The sequence below is a fragment of the Setaria italica genome, chromosome VIII (genome assembly GCF_000263155.2).
Source record: "Setaria italica strain Yugu1 chromosome VIII, Setaria_italica_v2.0, whole genome shotgun sequence".
NCBI classification, from domain to species: Eukaryota; Viridiplantae; Streptophyta; class Magnoliopsida; order Poales; family Poaceae; genus Setaria; species Setaria italica.
In genome coordinates, this window is record NC_028457.1 from 2,437,982 (window position 1) to 2,453,451 (window position 15,470).

Consider the following 15,470-nt stretch of genomic DNA (forward strand, 5'->3'; position numbering starts at 1 on the left):
CGGTTTATAACTTGATTTCATCACAAATATTGAATGCCACTCTAGCTAAGTCGAGATATTCGTTGACCAAAATTTATACATGTAATTATGTACTGCAACTAACATATGGTACTCTAAAAAACATAAAAAGGGACAGAAGCATAAATGAGATGTGAAAGAGAGAGGGGGAGGAAGTGATAGCAAGGGCCAGAGGAGCAACTTTGTTTCTATGTATTTATACGAAGTAAATAACAGCATTGACCTTTCCTTCCTCCATCCTCCTATATAACAAGGCCCTGGAACCCCTTGAAGCCCCACCACCACACATACCAGAGCTGCAAGCCTGACGCACCTCTCCTTGCTTCCTCTTCACTTCTCAACGTTCAGGTAAGTAACTTCTGCCATGGCTGGACTTCTCGATCTTGTTTCTGTTCTTTCTCTTGCATGCCTTCTTTACCAAGCACTAGTCGATCTTTTGACCGTTGCAAATCTTGCCGTGCAGTGTAGGCGAGCCATGAGCAACGGCAACGGCGGCAGAAGCGGCGGCGCGAGGGGCGCAAGGCTGGAGCTGCAGCTGCACCTGTCGCCGCCGCCGGCTGGGAGGATGGAGGTGGACGGGGGCGACGGCAGCGACTCGTCGTCGTCCCCGAGCTCGTGCGTGTCGTCGGACGGCAGCCCGGGGAGCAAGTCGCCGATGGTGATCGGCGCCTGCACGCGGTGCATGATGTACTGCATGGTGGCCAAGAAGGACTTCCCCACCTGCATCAACTGCAAGCAGCCCTCCCTCGTAGACCTCCTCCACTGCGCCGGCGGCAGCGGTGGCGTCGCCGGAGACGACAAGAGGCGCGGCAAGGGCAAGTGAAGGAAGGCCGGCCGCCGTGCCCCGTCCAGTGATGCTCATACGGATGGTTAGCTCAGGTTGTTCGGGCACTGATCTTGAGGCGCTCTGGGGGAGTGATCGCCGTTGGATCATCCACTGGACGGACATAGCCTACTTGGTTATGTGTAGGCTAGTAGAATAGTTGCTGATCTTAGTTGTTGTCTTTATGACGTTGTTGTGTTGCTTACCGTAGTATGGGTACCATGCGACTGCAGGTGGTTCGTGCTGTTGTGGTAATGGTTTTAGTTTTAATGACAATGCTCTATTTAAATAAAGAGTGAGCAATCTATGAATTATTTTTTAATGAGATGATTTGCTTAAAACCGGCTAGTATTACATGCACATAAGAGTTTAGACTTTAAGACATCTGTTTGCTGATGTTGACTGATCAGAAAGATCAACAAGCCATTCAATAATTAGTTAAAGTTGCCTTCATAAAAACCACATGTGGTGTGGTTGCTATACATACTATCAATATCCTTTCGTATAATAATAACTTATAGCCAATATTCTTTCATGTATTGTCACAGTAATCTATAGTTTGAATATATCTCATCTAAGTATAAATTGTACCGTTATTCTTTGATATCTTCATCTCCACCTTACCGTGCCTCCCACACCAACCACCACTAACCACTAGATTTATGCTAATTTAGCCGCTCCAATGAGCCTCCCCTGGCGCCAAACCTTCCCAACCCGCCTTTCTCTGCCACCACGACAGGTGGCACCAACTCTACTTTGGCTGTTCATCTTACACTCACCACCATTGTCAAGCCAATATAATATCCCAGGCTTTCTTTCTAGCCCCGACAAAAACTACCCAAGCCAAAACAGTGAAACCCTAGCTTCACCAAGGAACTCCAACTAGAAGTTGTCGGAGCATCGTCTAAGTCCCACCCATCAATAGATATTAGTCAGATTTTTGTTTATTATTTCATCCTTCCTTCAAATTAATTAATCCAAATATTGATTGTTACAACCATTTGTTTTTGAATATGTGGGGCTCTCGCGATTTGAGCTAAATTCAGATTGTTTGATTTTTTGAAACACATCTAAGTATAAATTCAGATTGTTTGATTTTTCGAATATCTCTACTAGTTTACTATTGATATGCCTTACCCAGTAGAAAACACTTATGGATCACACACATGCCTCTACTTGTTTAACATAACTAAAAAATAACTTACGGTTCACACCCCTACTGGCCATAAATAGGTGGCACTTGTCCTCATTGCCTCAATCCAGCAGCCATCGGAAGCCTCCAACGGGACCATCTTCTTCCGACAGTGCCACGGTCCATGACTCAACACTCTACTTGATGCAACTCTCCTCCGGTCACCGGTGCTCGTCGGCGCTGATCGCTCGCGCCGGCTCTATCGCTTCCTCTTAGCTTCTCATCGTAATCTAAGGATGAGGAATTAAGGAATGAATAAAGAACCGGGCTCCAGTGTATAAATCCACTCACATTCCCTATCTCAGACATGCAACACATGGCCTCTTTGCCACAATGGCACACCAAGTCGGCCGGACTTAAATACACATTTTGATAGTAACTGGATCTCGATAACATCGCAGGAATTGCTTAGATTGTTTACATTTGATAAAACTATGTTATTCAAAAAAAAATATGGTACACACACATGCCACTACATTTTAACTCCTGATTTAATTGCCTTACCAAAACATTTGTTATTCACACAGAAACTATCCGTTCTTTCATGATGAATCGAAATAGCTTTACCTAAATTAACTGAAAATCTAAACTACTCTAGAGTTTTTTTGGAAGCACTCACAACGCCCGATTTTTTAAAATATAGATCTAACAAATATCCTAGAAGAAACCTGCCATATTACACATTAGGACCCGAGTAGAAATCCCCAAGATTTATTTCCTTCGATTCGGAAAAAAAAAGATTTATTTCCTTCGTTTAGACATGCAGGTGGCCGTTTCCAAAATCCTTATTCGGCGCGCGTGCGCACGAATGGACACGCGGCGCAAACTGCTTGCTTTCACGTGGGGGACGGGCAAGTGGGCAACCTTATCTCTTCCGCTCCTACACTGCGTCCATTTGCCTCTCGGTCTCCCCCAGTCTTCCCTCGCCCGGCCTGCACTTCTGCTCGCCCGCTCCAATGCCCTCCTCCTCCCGATCTCCCCCAGTATCCCCTAACGCTGCACTACGAGGCGCAGTTTCCGCATCCAGAAAAGCAAAGAGATTAGAGCTGTTAGGGTTTGGGGCTGCTAGGGAGAGCGCCAGAATCGGAGGTGGCATCCTGTAGGGACAGACGCGAGCGGCGAGCCGGCGACTGGCCTAGAGGTGGTGGCACCTCAAATCCACTCGATTCCTTTTCTGCAAGACGTGCATTCCAGGCGAGGACACCCTCCTGCATGCAGTTTGAGGACTTCTTTATGATTCGATTGGTGATGCATCAGGTTGCTGATTTCTCTTTTTCCTTGAGTTTATTTTGCAGGATTCACTTACATCTGTGCAATTTCTTGTGCACAGACAAGTCCACATGAGGTGAGGTGAGTCTGTTGTACCTCGTGGTGGTTCGATTTGAGGCGCATCATGTTTATTGATGTGGTTTTAATCGCATTTTTGTAGGTGTTTGTTCAAGCCATGTTGGCCTTTTTACTTGCTAAATGCTGGTTCAGATTTACCCATTTGAAATGTGGAAATCATTTTGTGCTTTCGGATTTTTTGTCAGCACTGGTGTTTTTATATAGTCTTTTGCTAATACTTCTCTCAATAACCAATAATGTGAAAAAGTGTGAAGAAGGTGTTATTAACTGGTTCTTTTGTTAAGATAACATAAAAATATTAATGTTATATTTGTGATTTGTCCATGAGTGTGCGCTGTAGCTATAAGTTATATTAAGATTGTGTGCCAAATATGATATTGTCAGTAGATAATTATTGAATAAAAGGCATGCTTGAAGTTTCTTTATATGAACTTGAAAGTTTTAACTATCTGAATCCAAAGTTTTGAATATCTACGCCCAAAGTTTTTTCCCCGACATGACATGAAAGGTTTTAGCCATATCAGTTTAAAGTTTTGAATTTAGGTGTTCAAAGTTTTATCTCATGACGTCAATATTTATTTTTTTGGGTTCACTATATTGGAATCTTTTACCAATGGTTTTTTTCACATGATTTGAAACTTTGTGTGTATCTACATTCAAAGTTTTCAATTGATGGGTTTGGAGTTTTAGCATGTGACTTTAAAGCATGAGGCAGAAAGTTTTAAATATGAGATATGAAAGTTTTTAATTTCAGGTACAAAGATCTTGATATGTGACATAAAAGTTAGATATGTATAAAGTTTTGAATGTAGGATTTGGAAGCTTCTGAATTCCTAGTACAAACATTTTAGCATGTGACTTGAAAGCTATATGCACAAAGTTTTGAATATATGCTTTAAAAGTTTAATTTTCATTGAGATGCAGCAAGTTTTATTTTCGATAGCTGATGCCTTTTTAAATTTTAGATAAAGTTGATTAGTACATAATTCATTGAGTAAAAGTGAGCTGCATGTCATTTTTTGTGCTGAAGTTATGTAGCACATAATAGAACAGTGGCAACAGTTGTAATTCAAAATAGATTTATTAATTCAAATGAAGTGGTTAATCTGTTGGTATAAAGTTATTTATCAGTTCGTATAAAGTTTTGAACCCATTAGCATAAAGCCTTTTTTATTTTAGAAAGTTTATTCGGTTGGAAGTTTTTTATCTGTAATTATAGAGTTTTATAGCCGAGAATACAAAGTTTCGAATATGCCTGTACAGCGCTTTTGTTTTTTGGCATAATGTGTTTTTTGATGCACATGATATATTTTGATTTGGGTTTCTCATTTTTTTCCCTGATTACATGCAGAGTTGTAGAGTTTTATTAACAATATGAAGTTAGGCTAGTCAGATATTTTACTGAAGAACCTGAACAAGGACCAAATGGATCTTGTTAAGTCGGCAGATGTGACAGTATTCTTGAGTCTCATTGTTTTGAAGCTTCAAGGTCTGTATCTTTTTGACTTGCAAAGAGATTTTGATATGCACTCAATGTTTGATGTACAAAGTTATTTTTAAGTAGGGTCAAAGTTTTTAAGAACCAATTAGAAAGTTTTGTTAATTTAGATTGAAAGTAATAACTTGCCTTCATGATTTAAAAGTTTTTTAACATTCAAATAGGAAGCTCTTGATTTGCAGGTTAAAAGTTTAGATGTATACAATGTTCAAACTCGGAATGGGGGTAGATAAAATTTCAAATAGAAAGTTTTTATCGACAAATTCTTTTTGGAAGTGCATGTATTTCTCTCATTGAGTCATACTTCTTTTTTTTTTGCAGAATATTATTAAGGATTGAACTTTCTCTCTACGTGCTTGACGAAATCATGCTGGTCTTTCATAAAAAAGGGACAAGCATCCTGTCTTTATATTTAACATGGCTGACGATAATCTTTTTTTTTATTGTCCAATGTATTCAGTTTTTAATATAAAGGTGTTTTGCATGGTTTTATTTATAGCATGATGCATTACTCCTGTTAGAATAGCTTTTGTTTTTTTTTTACCCCAAACACAAGTGGTAAATGATTAAACTCATAAAAATATCATATAAAATAGTAGCTTTTGCATGCATATGAATGTCAAACTTACAATCCCCCGTCCATTCATTCACCCACACATGCGCTGTCCCGAGAAATCACGAGCAGAGTAGAAGACAGCACGAGAAACGTAGAGAATCGTACGCATGCAAGTAAAGAAAACTGAACCGGCGTCATAAAAGCCTGACTAGGGAACATATGCATAGAAGCCCGACCAGGAACCGGAAACTACTGGTGCGTGCATGCAGTGGTCGATGGATAAGTGCCATTTAGGGCTTGAGTTAAAACTGTATTCGCTGTTACCCGGTATGTATGTTGTTCGCCGCAACAGTCCCCCGGCGAACGATCGCCCACTAATGGCCGCGGGCCTTTTCCTGTACAAAAGCAGTGTCATCTTCAGAGAACCAATGCAAGTGCCCAGATCGATCAAGTGCCACAGATTTTAGGAAACGGCCGGCATCAAGGCAGAGATTACAAGTGCTCTGCATTTCTGCAATTAGATATGCTGAGGCCGGCCGGGACTAGCTGCTGGTCTCGCTGCGCCAAGCAACCCAACGAGGCTCGAAAGGCCACAGAGAAAAAGCTGTGTCTGTGGCGGTGCGGCAGCTGGACCAGGAAAATCTCTCGCGCGAACAGAGGAACACACAGGGTGGCGTCCGTGTTGGGGGCCACGAAGAAGTAGCAAGCATCCGCGTCAAGGGCTCTCAAGGCACGGCAGGCATTGATGCTGCTGGCCGTGTCGAACGCCATTGCCACGCCACCAGCAGCAGACTTGGCTTTGAGGAAAAGAGGTCGTAATTACAACAGGTGAGCTTGAATGCGCACAGCTGGGGGAGAGTAATTACTAGTGCTGCCTGGAGGAGGACGGGGAGCATAAAGCCCGAGAGGTTTGTTTTACTTGAGTCGTCGACTCCACGTCACCTCGTCTTCAAGCTCCATCACAGCCCTGCCGTCCTGCGTCTGCAAAGCCTTTCTTACAATGTCCGGCTGCCCGTGCCGGCCGGCCGTGTTTTAAACGCGACGCACCTGCTGCCTGGGCTCTCTGCTGAGCGCAGGCTGAGGCTCTCGCTCTGACAAACCGCAGCGGAGCTGCGGAGGCGATCATGTTTGGATTTGGATGGGTGCGTTCTACTGATCGGGCTCGCGGTCTGGGAGATCGATGGGCGCCACCACCGCGAGCCTGCGACTGCGACAATGCCGCCGCCAGGACAGCAACGCCAACGGGGAGGCCGGCGCCGGCGGGAGAAGCAACTGGCGGCTCTCAGGCTCTCACACCTGCAGTCATCATCAATTAATCACCGGTGACAACTTCCCGAGCCCATCCGACGAGCCGTTGCTGAGGGCCGGGCCGGTAAGGCCACAAAAGTGGGTACATGGATAGGATACTTGGAGAATGAATTTTGAGGCCCAATAAAGTTGTTGGTACTAGTACGTTGTGGGCCGAGGGAGAATAAGGTTGAAGTTAGCCCAACTAAAAGGATCGGGACGAGAAGCTAACTGATCCATACACAGTCACAGTCACACGGGTGAAACAAGCTTGGCCCTTTGAAAGCAGTGGTCAGTGAGCATGCTGCAATCTGTCCTTCCATTTTGTTTCTTCTAATCTCGCATGACGTAGTGTAACAAGTGATGAATGCAGGACATGCTCCAACTGCCTCAAGCGTTAGTCTGAGCTAAGTTTGGCGTAACACGCAGCAGCATTACTACCTTGCCCGTTCGCGCGTACGTCTCCATCGTCGACTCCCAGATGATGTTACCGCCAACCGGCCGGCTACGACCAGAGTCTACAAGTCTAGACTGGACACGAGCACGCAAGTCCATTTATATACAATGTTGCCGGCGTCACAGCTGACGGTATATCTCTCCAACTCACCATACAGCCTATCAACTCTTTATACTCTACCTGCTCGCGTATATGGCTCCAAGTGAAAAGATCACTACTGCAATTAATCTGCATGCATGCCTGACTTCTGACATGTGTCAGCGCAACAACCTAAGCACACGTACGTACGTACGTCGTCCGACGAGGCACCGGCCGGTTTCTCATCTCCAGCGACCATGCGACGGCGACTCGACAACGAATCGCGTCCAACATCATGCCACTACATGCATCCCACAAAGGCATGCGCCAGCTTCCTCCTGTAGCGTCGTGACCGTGCGACGAATAAGAGAGCGAAATTACCCGGCTACTCCCTCCGTTTTAAATTGTAGATCGTTTTGATAATATTTATAAATTAAAAAAATTTAGGATGAAGGGAGCACTACATGATACACAGTAGTATATATGGAATGCAAAGTGAGTACTACTCCCTGGATAGTTCTCATTTCCAACCTTGTAACCACTCCGTTATTTCATTTTTAGTTCCATTTTCCCTTATTTCGAAGCTTATATTAGTTTATTTGGACGAGTTTTTTGTCGACCCAATAACTCCTTGGTACGCTGCACCGCGTTTGGTTGAGAACTAAGTTTACATCATATTTCTGTCAAAAAAAAAATTAAGTTGTCATTTATCGAAAACTATTTCGTCGTCCCTTGTATTCCAAATAGTCCAACAAAGCTAAAAGGCAGTCAAGATAATCTGCATATCCTCCAAATAGTTGCCTTCTTGGTTTTGATGAGATGACACCCCAAATTTTCATTATAATTTTCACTATAACTCATTTTAATATTCTAGGTGTACGCAAATACAAATTTCCCAACCAAAAAAAAACTGCATTGGAGATGCAAAAATCGAACCCCCGAACCTTTATAAAGCTTTATCTTAATGCTCTAACAATTGAGCTACATCCCCAACATTTATTACAATTTTCACTATAATTAGTTTATAATGTTTTTTTTTGCGCTACGCTAAATGCGCCATTATCACGCGACCCTGTGTCTCGACAAGCTCATGCCGCGCGCAAGAGGTGCGGGACAGATCGAGGCGCATATATTGGATAACACTACGATTAGTGATGAGTTTATTATCGAGATCGCTGAGGCATCGTCCCGCCGGCCGCCGCCACGACGACCGACACAGGCACCGGCCGGTTTTTGGTGCAGCGACAGTGTGCGACGGCGACTAGAGAACGGAATAACACTCGGCGTGCTTTTTGTCGATCGTGGCCTGGCGCCATGGCGGCCGGCCTAGCTAACTAGCTTGCGTGTCGAGCTAACGTTGGTGAGATGGATACCCGGTCGAGTGCAAGAAGCAGAGCACAGGCCAAGGGCGTTATTAGCCTGGTGCATATTTGCAGAGACATCAGGTACTGTGTTCCCTCTGCAGGGGGTGATGGATACTTCGTCTGTGAGCATCATCATCGTCGCTCGTCACCCGTGCCGGCTGGGAATCCAGGGAACCCGATCACTGATCACATCAATGCTGTTTTTGCTTAACCCCTGCTGAATTTGCATGAGACTAGCTAGCTAGCTACTCAACGTGTCGATCTATCGTGGGGATGGATATATGGGACTCTACATTATTCCATTAGCTTTTCGATGCATGCTCAAGTGGCACCTATAGCTAATACTACAATGCAACATGCCTCACTTCTGCTGAGGCTTAACAATTAACTTACCTCGTACACACAGATAAAAAAAAAAGGAATTGGAGGGGAGATGCGATGAGTTGAACCTTTAGAAAGCTTTTTCATAATGCTCTACCAATTGAGCTACATGCCCAACTTTTATTACAAATTTCACTATAATTCATTTTAAAATTCTAGGCATACGCAAATAAAAAAAGAATTGGAGTGGAGATGCAAGGAGTTAAACCCCGAACCTTTACAAAGCTTTATCATAATGCTAGCTACATCCCCATTTGTTGTTACAATTTTCGCTATAATTGATTTTAAAATTATAAGTATATGTAGATTAAAAAAAGAATTGGAGTGGAGATGCGAGGAGTTGAACCCCGAACCTTTAGAAAGCGTTATCATAATGCTCTACCAATTGAGCTACATCCCCATTCGTTGATACTATTTTCACTACAATTGATTTTAAAATTTTAGATATATGCAGATAAAAAAAAGAATTGGAGTGGAGATGCGAGGAGTTGAACCCCGAACCTTTAGAAAGCTATATCATAATGCTCTACCAGTTGAGCTACATCCCCATTTGTTGATATTATTTTCACTATAATTGATTTTAAAATTCTAGATATATGCAGATAAAAAAAGAATTGGAGTGAAGATGCCAGGAGTTGAACCGCGAACCTTCCCCAATTGTTAATGCTTTTCACTAAAATTAATTTTATACTATATATTTTTCGTTCTAGGCTAAAAGGTCGTGTAGAAGCAAAAGATATCCCAGGTTGTTACTGCGTAGAGCGGTGGAGCCGATCTCGGGCCACTGTCAGTTTGTCACACGACCTCTGGCATGTGTCACGTCCGGCACATGTCTTCACAATCTCATGCCGCAGTGTAACGACTTTGACCCAATAAGCGGTAACGATTTTTTCCTTTTATAGCTAGCCCGCGGTGTAACGACTTTGAGCCACGCATACCATCAGCTCCTGTCGCTGATGTCGTTGCTGTGCACCGGCCGGCCGCCCGCCACGGTGCACAATATAATATACAGTCTCGTTCCAGCTGACGTTATGCTCGATCGCATAGCTCCAAGTAGAAAGCTCACCGCATCCGCAGCAAGCATGGCGCCTGATGTGCGAGCGCAACAACCTGAGCACGTCACGTCCGACCATGGCACCGGTCTCTCGTGTACCGACAGTGCGACGGCAACTGGAGAACTGAATGTTAAGCTGGCGTCTACAACTACCTGCACTTCTTCCGATTCTTCACGTGCACCCCGCCATGCACGCCAGGCTCCTGAAGAATCGTTCAGTTAGTTACATAGGGACTGTCCTGTACTTGTATATAATTTGTACATCGGTGATCAATACAGAGCGCTGTTCATTCGAGTCTGTTTCTACACTGAAGAGTATATGGACGTATAAGCATGAAAGTCAATGGTCCACGCGTCGCCGTTCTGTGGCAATGATCGATCGCCACAGCGAACGCCTTCGTCCATTTCTGATCATCCCGGATGCTTCTGCGAATTCTCAGCTCAGCTTCCTGCTGCGATGGCTGATACGGTGTACGTGTGCGTACCGTACAAATGATTTTGCTTTGCTCCCCATTCATCTTCCTCCACCGTCAGTAGCTGCATGCTACGAGTATTATATAGTAAGTACATGTACATATGGTTATGGACTTATGGTCAACTATGCATGTGACCACGTGCATGGCGGCGGTTGGCACGATCGTATCATGCCATGGCGCCATGGCGACCGGCGGCCTCCGCGTGTTGAGCGTTGGGGTCTTGGAGAGACACGCACGCATGCATCAACTGCCCTCAAGAGACGATGCCGCGCGCGCGCTGCGAGCGGTCCGAACCCCGCCCACGTGCCGGTGTTGGCGTGCTGCGCCCGCACAGAACAGCTATGCGCTGCTGCACACTCACCTGCGCATGTGTGTTTTTTTTCCTTTTTTTCTTCAATTATTTTTCATACTATTTGTACCTAAGTAAATATTGTGCAAGTTAGATGTATAAATTGTTTAACAATATTCTTGTAAAAGTTATGATAAATATTTATGCGCATAAGTTGTGCATATTAGAAAAGCTGTACTACAAAATTTATTACATAATTTGTTGTTAGGAAAGAGTTATACATAAAAATCATGTGTATAAGTTATAAATTTATAAAAATAAAAATTTAAAGTTGTTCTTTAGAAATTGGACATATAAATTGTACGCATAAGTCGTATCAAAGTTGTGCTAAAAAATTATCTTAAAAGAAATTATTAGAATGAATTTATGTGTTGAAGTTATGTGCATAAGTTATGATATTTCAAAATAGGAATATTGTGGGAATCGAGACTTTCCAAAAAATGGAAGTTCGGAGGAAGTGGAGTGGGCTGGGGGTTTCAATGGCTGGAAGCGCTGCTGGCGCGCACGGAATCTGCTTCATCTCCTAAAATTGAATTCGTTGGCTTGGTGGATCGAGGTGCTTGTTGCTAGGCAGGAACAACCAAAACTGATGATATGATGATCGCGAGGGACAAGGAATTTCTTGCTCTCTCGAGCGGATCCGATCGGATGGGATCGCACGATGGAATCGATCAAGGAGAGGAAGAACTCTGAATTGAATCCACGGAAGAAATGGTTCTCGGGACACCATTATAGATCGCTTCAAGGCCGAATAAAGCTAGGCACGGACACCTCGTCTGTTTGTGCCGGGAATTCAGGGGGAACCAGATGCACATCGCATGAAACGAAACGCGACAGGGCTGTGCATGCATTCAGCAATCGGCCTAGTAGCTTGATTCTCACGGCATGGGCAGGCAGAAGTTTAATACCGCTGCTAGTAGTACTAGGAGCGAGCGAGCACTAATCAATGCGGTTTTTGGTAGCTTAATTAATCGTCCCTGCTGATTGCTGAAGATGATTAATTCTATTTATTTCTAGACTCCACTGCTCTGTGATGCTCAAGTAGCACCTACTGGTACAATGCAACATGCCACTCCTGGTCCTAGATGTATAAGGAAAAGAGAATGCTTGATTTTTGAGTTTGTCTCAATCACTTTTAGCTGATCCATTGGGGATTTGGGGTTAGGGTTTTGCGGTTTCAGGGTTTGGTGGTTTGCCTCCATCTCCGGCTGTAGAGGAAGCTCCGGGGGCAGCTCGCCGGCCGGCGGTGGAGGCGGAAGAGACGGCGGTGGAGCAGAGGCGGCTTGAGCGCCGCTAGAACCGGGCGGCGGGGGACCTCCGGTTGGTGGTGGAGGCGGCGGGGGTGTTGAGCTCTAAGAGATTAGCATCAACGGCGGTTGGTCGGTGGTAGCGGAGGTGGCGAAGGCCGCCGGAGCCCAGCGGGGGTGGGAGTGGCGAGGAGCTCGGGGGAGACAGAGGGGAGACGGAGGTGGCATTGGGGGAAGAAGATAAGAGGAGAGGGGGAGAGAGAAACAAATCTGAATTTCCAATCGAATGGGAAAAAAAGTGGTTGAGAGATACCTAAATCTCAAACGTTTGAGGTATAGATAAACTCGAAGGAAAATTAAGTTCTGTTCCTTTTTATGTAGTATGAAAAAGGAAATCAGTAAGATATGTTAAATCTGTAAGCTTTTTTTCCTTCTTGTACCACAAAAACCTGTGGTGCCTCAAGTCTGACGGGACAATGCGCAGTTCATGCATGTTTCTGCTTCTACCAACATATTTTACTCTCTGGCAGCAGAAATATTCAAACGAGAATGCCGTATGGACGTATGGTTCGTGCACGGCATCTCGTTCATAAATGCATGCCGCCCTGTTACTAGCCGTTGCATCGTTCGGCTCCATCACCAACCTTGCAAGTGCTAACCCCCTCTTGAACAGTGACAGTCAAAACGAATTCAGAGTTTCCAAATGTTTTTTTTAAACGAACGGTACAGGATATGAAAAGGACAACCGAAATGGAATTTCTCAGAGTTTGCGAAGGGCGCATAGGCTATGCCCACATGGGGCAAGTCAAACCTTTAAAATAAGCACCTGTTCATCTAGAACTAGGAGTAAGTACTTCACTTGTTGACAAAATGATCGCAAAATAAGCCTGCTTGCGACTCCCTCGGATGGAGTATATAAACATATAGCCCCCCCAAAAGAAAAACACTCTCACCTCGATGCACTTTTGTCTTGGCTACGCTTGCCAATTGCCATGCCACCTCAGCTCCTCCCTGCGTGCGCGCTGGAACGAAACAGGGGACCGGAATCTTCAGCAGCAGTAGACGTTGCATGTTGTTCTTTTAGATTGTAGCAGCTCGTTTACCGTTCTATGCTCTTCTTATATTTCTGTTCTCTTTACCGTTCTGATGAAATGCAGGAGCTAGCTGGAACTAGTTTAATCACAACTATACTCTTCTAATAAGAAATGCAGAACCATGGATCATTTGATCCTGTAATTTCAGTTCAATTACTCCACGCGATGGAGCTGTTTGGGCATCGCGCGTGATGGCGTCACGCCCTCTCGTCTCTCTCTGATCTCTTCCACACGGCCGGCCCGGCCAAAGGCAGAGTACACGGTGACACCTGCTGGATCCCCATGACATGAGTGAATGAATGGAAGTCCCTTTCCCTCCATGCCCTGCAGAGGTGGGAACTCAAGAGAGGATACATAAATACGAGCACATGAGGCACGGCCCCATCGATCCCCATCTTCTTCCCCTCCCCCTCCCACACAGCTCTGAGTAATTGCTTGCATAGCAGGCAGCAGCATCACCGTCCACCGGCACCACTGACCACCCTCCCTCCCTCTCTCCCCTCAACCACCTTCTCTCTCTCTACAGGCGTACACCTCCAGCTAGCTTCCATCCAGAGCCTTCCAACCTCGCTTACTCACTCACCAGTCACCACTGATCCAACCAGACATCCATTCAATACTCCACCGCCGGCGAGCAAGCGGCAAGCCGGCAACCGGGGCCGACGACGATGGGGAGGAAGGGCGGCCTCGCCGCCATCTTCTCCTCCAAGCCCAAGCTCGCCGCGGCCGACACGCCGTGGTCGTGGCCCTCCTGCGCGGCCAGCCCGCAGACGGCCTCCTTCCGCCGCCAGGGGCGCCACGACGGCGACGACTACCGGCCATGCACCACGGCCGGCCGCCACCGCTCCTCCGAACCCACCGCCGCAGCCGGGAGGCTTCGGCCGCCGAGGAAGGCCGCGGCTGCGGGGGGCGACGACAACATGTACAAGATGGTCAACTCGGTCTACTTCGACGCCACCGACTCGTGCAGGTTCTTCTTCGACGATGACGGGGACGGCTGGGAGGCGGGCGGGGACGATGAGGTGGAGGATGGCCTGGACGACGGGAGCTTCTCCACGACCACCGCGTCGGAGGAGTGGTCGGAGGCCGTCATCCGCAGCCTCGGACGGACCTCCACCGACCGCTTCTTCTTCGACGCAGGCCCGGGCACGGCGCCGGCCTCCAACTCCATCCTCGCCGCCTCGCCGTCGCCGCCGCTTCCGTGCAGGACGGCGGCTCGGGCGACTCTAGCGCCGCCGCACGAGGAGGCGCCCAAGCAGCAGGCGCTGCCGTCCGAGGTGGCGGCGGCGGCGTCAGTACTGTCCGACGACCCCGACTCCTTTTCCGACTCGGAGGAAGAGGAGGCGCCTGCGTCGGCGTCGCTGGTGGAGGAGAGCGTGGCGGTGGCGCTGGACTCGGAGGACCCGTTCGGCGACTTCCGCGCGTCCATGGAGGAGATGGTGTCCGCGCACGGCCTCCGCGACTGGCCGGCGCTCCAGGAGATGCTGCTCTGGTACCTCCGGATCAACGGCAAGCACAACCACGCCCTCATCGTCGGCGCCTTCGTCGACCTGCTCGTCGGCCTCGCCACCGGCAGCAGCGCCGCGGCGGCAACGACGACGACCACCACCACCACGACGACGGCGACGATGACGGCGACGACCACGACGTCGGCGTGCAGCACCAGCAGCAGCAGCTCGAGCGCTAGCAGTAGCGGCGGCGATGCTATTACTACTTCTGGTACTGCCGCAGCAGCTGCTGCTGCTGCTGCGTGCATTGAGGAGCAATGCGGCGGCGGGAGTGCCGGTGCTTCGTGCTCATCGTCCGATCTGGAAGTGGATGACGGAGAAGGCAGGTGACGGCCATTGCACAGGCCGCGGCGCACTTGATTCTCCGTGTACGTGCTACCACGGATCAATCAGGAGCCTAATACGAGCACTCGATTTCGATGTGGATCGTGCTTCAAATTAGTTCAGCATTCCATCGTGTATTACGACTTCGTTTTTTATTTTTTCGGAGTGATCTGATGCACGACGCATTAATTGTAGCGTTGTGACTCTGATGAGAGGCAGACGGTTGACACTCTATTTCAGTGTGGTAGCAGCTAGCTAGCTTAAAGAACAATGCACATATACACACCAATGCTTTTGTAATTTTACTTTTCCTCCTAAATGCAGTGTTTTGCTAAAAGCATCTGTACATTGATCTAAGTACACGTCACATGTTTTTCCTGCATTATCCTCTCAATCCAACCGTCCATTGTAATGTCA

The 15,470-nt window shown here is 46.7% G+C and overlaps 2 protein-coding genes and 1 long non-coding RNA gene across 3 annotated transcripts; all 3 read left to right on the plus strand.

The window, feature by feature from the left end:
* Positions 1-301: 301 nt before the first annotated feature.
* Positions 302-1,163, plus strand: LOC101762398. The gene is made up of 2 exons (XM_004978658.3): positions 302-366; positions 482-1,163. The coding sequence occupies exon 2, from the start codon at positions 494-496 to the stop codon at positions 839-841; it is 348 nt and encodes a 115-aa protein (XP_004978715.1). The 5' UTR covers positions 302-366; positions 482-493; the 3' UTR covers positions 842-1,163.
* A 2,159-nt stretch (positions 1,164-3,322) lies between these two features.
* Positions 3,323-5,374, plus strand: LOC101762797. Its single transcript, XR_001393300.1, has 3 exons — positions 3,323-3,383; positions 4,732-4,869; positions 5,200-5,374. It is a non-coding gene; the product is annotated as an uncharacterized LOC101762797 (long non-coding RNA).
* Positions 5,375-13,567: 8,193 nt separating this feature from the next.
* LOC101763475 (uncharacterized protein DDB_G0271670) lies at positions 13,568-15,470 on the plus strand. The gene has a single exon (XM_004978660.4). The coding sequence runs from the start codon at positions 13,890-13,892 to the stop codon at positions 15,057-15,059; it is 1,170 nt and encodes a 389-aa protein (XP_004978717.1). The 5' UTR covers positions 13,568-13,889; the 3' UTR covers positions 15,060-15,470.

What these genes read in the sequence shown, in the direction of transcription:
- LOC101762398 (XM_004978658.3), top strand. Translation starts at nt 494, where the DNA reads ATGAGCAACGGCAACGGCGGCAGAAGCGGCGGCGCGAGGGGCGCAAGG.
- LOC101763475 (XM_004978660.4), top strand. Translation starts at nt 13,890, where the DNA reads ATGGGGAGGAAGGGCGGCCTCGCCGCCATCTTCTCCTCCAAGCCCAAG.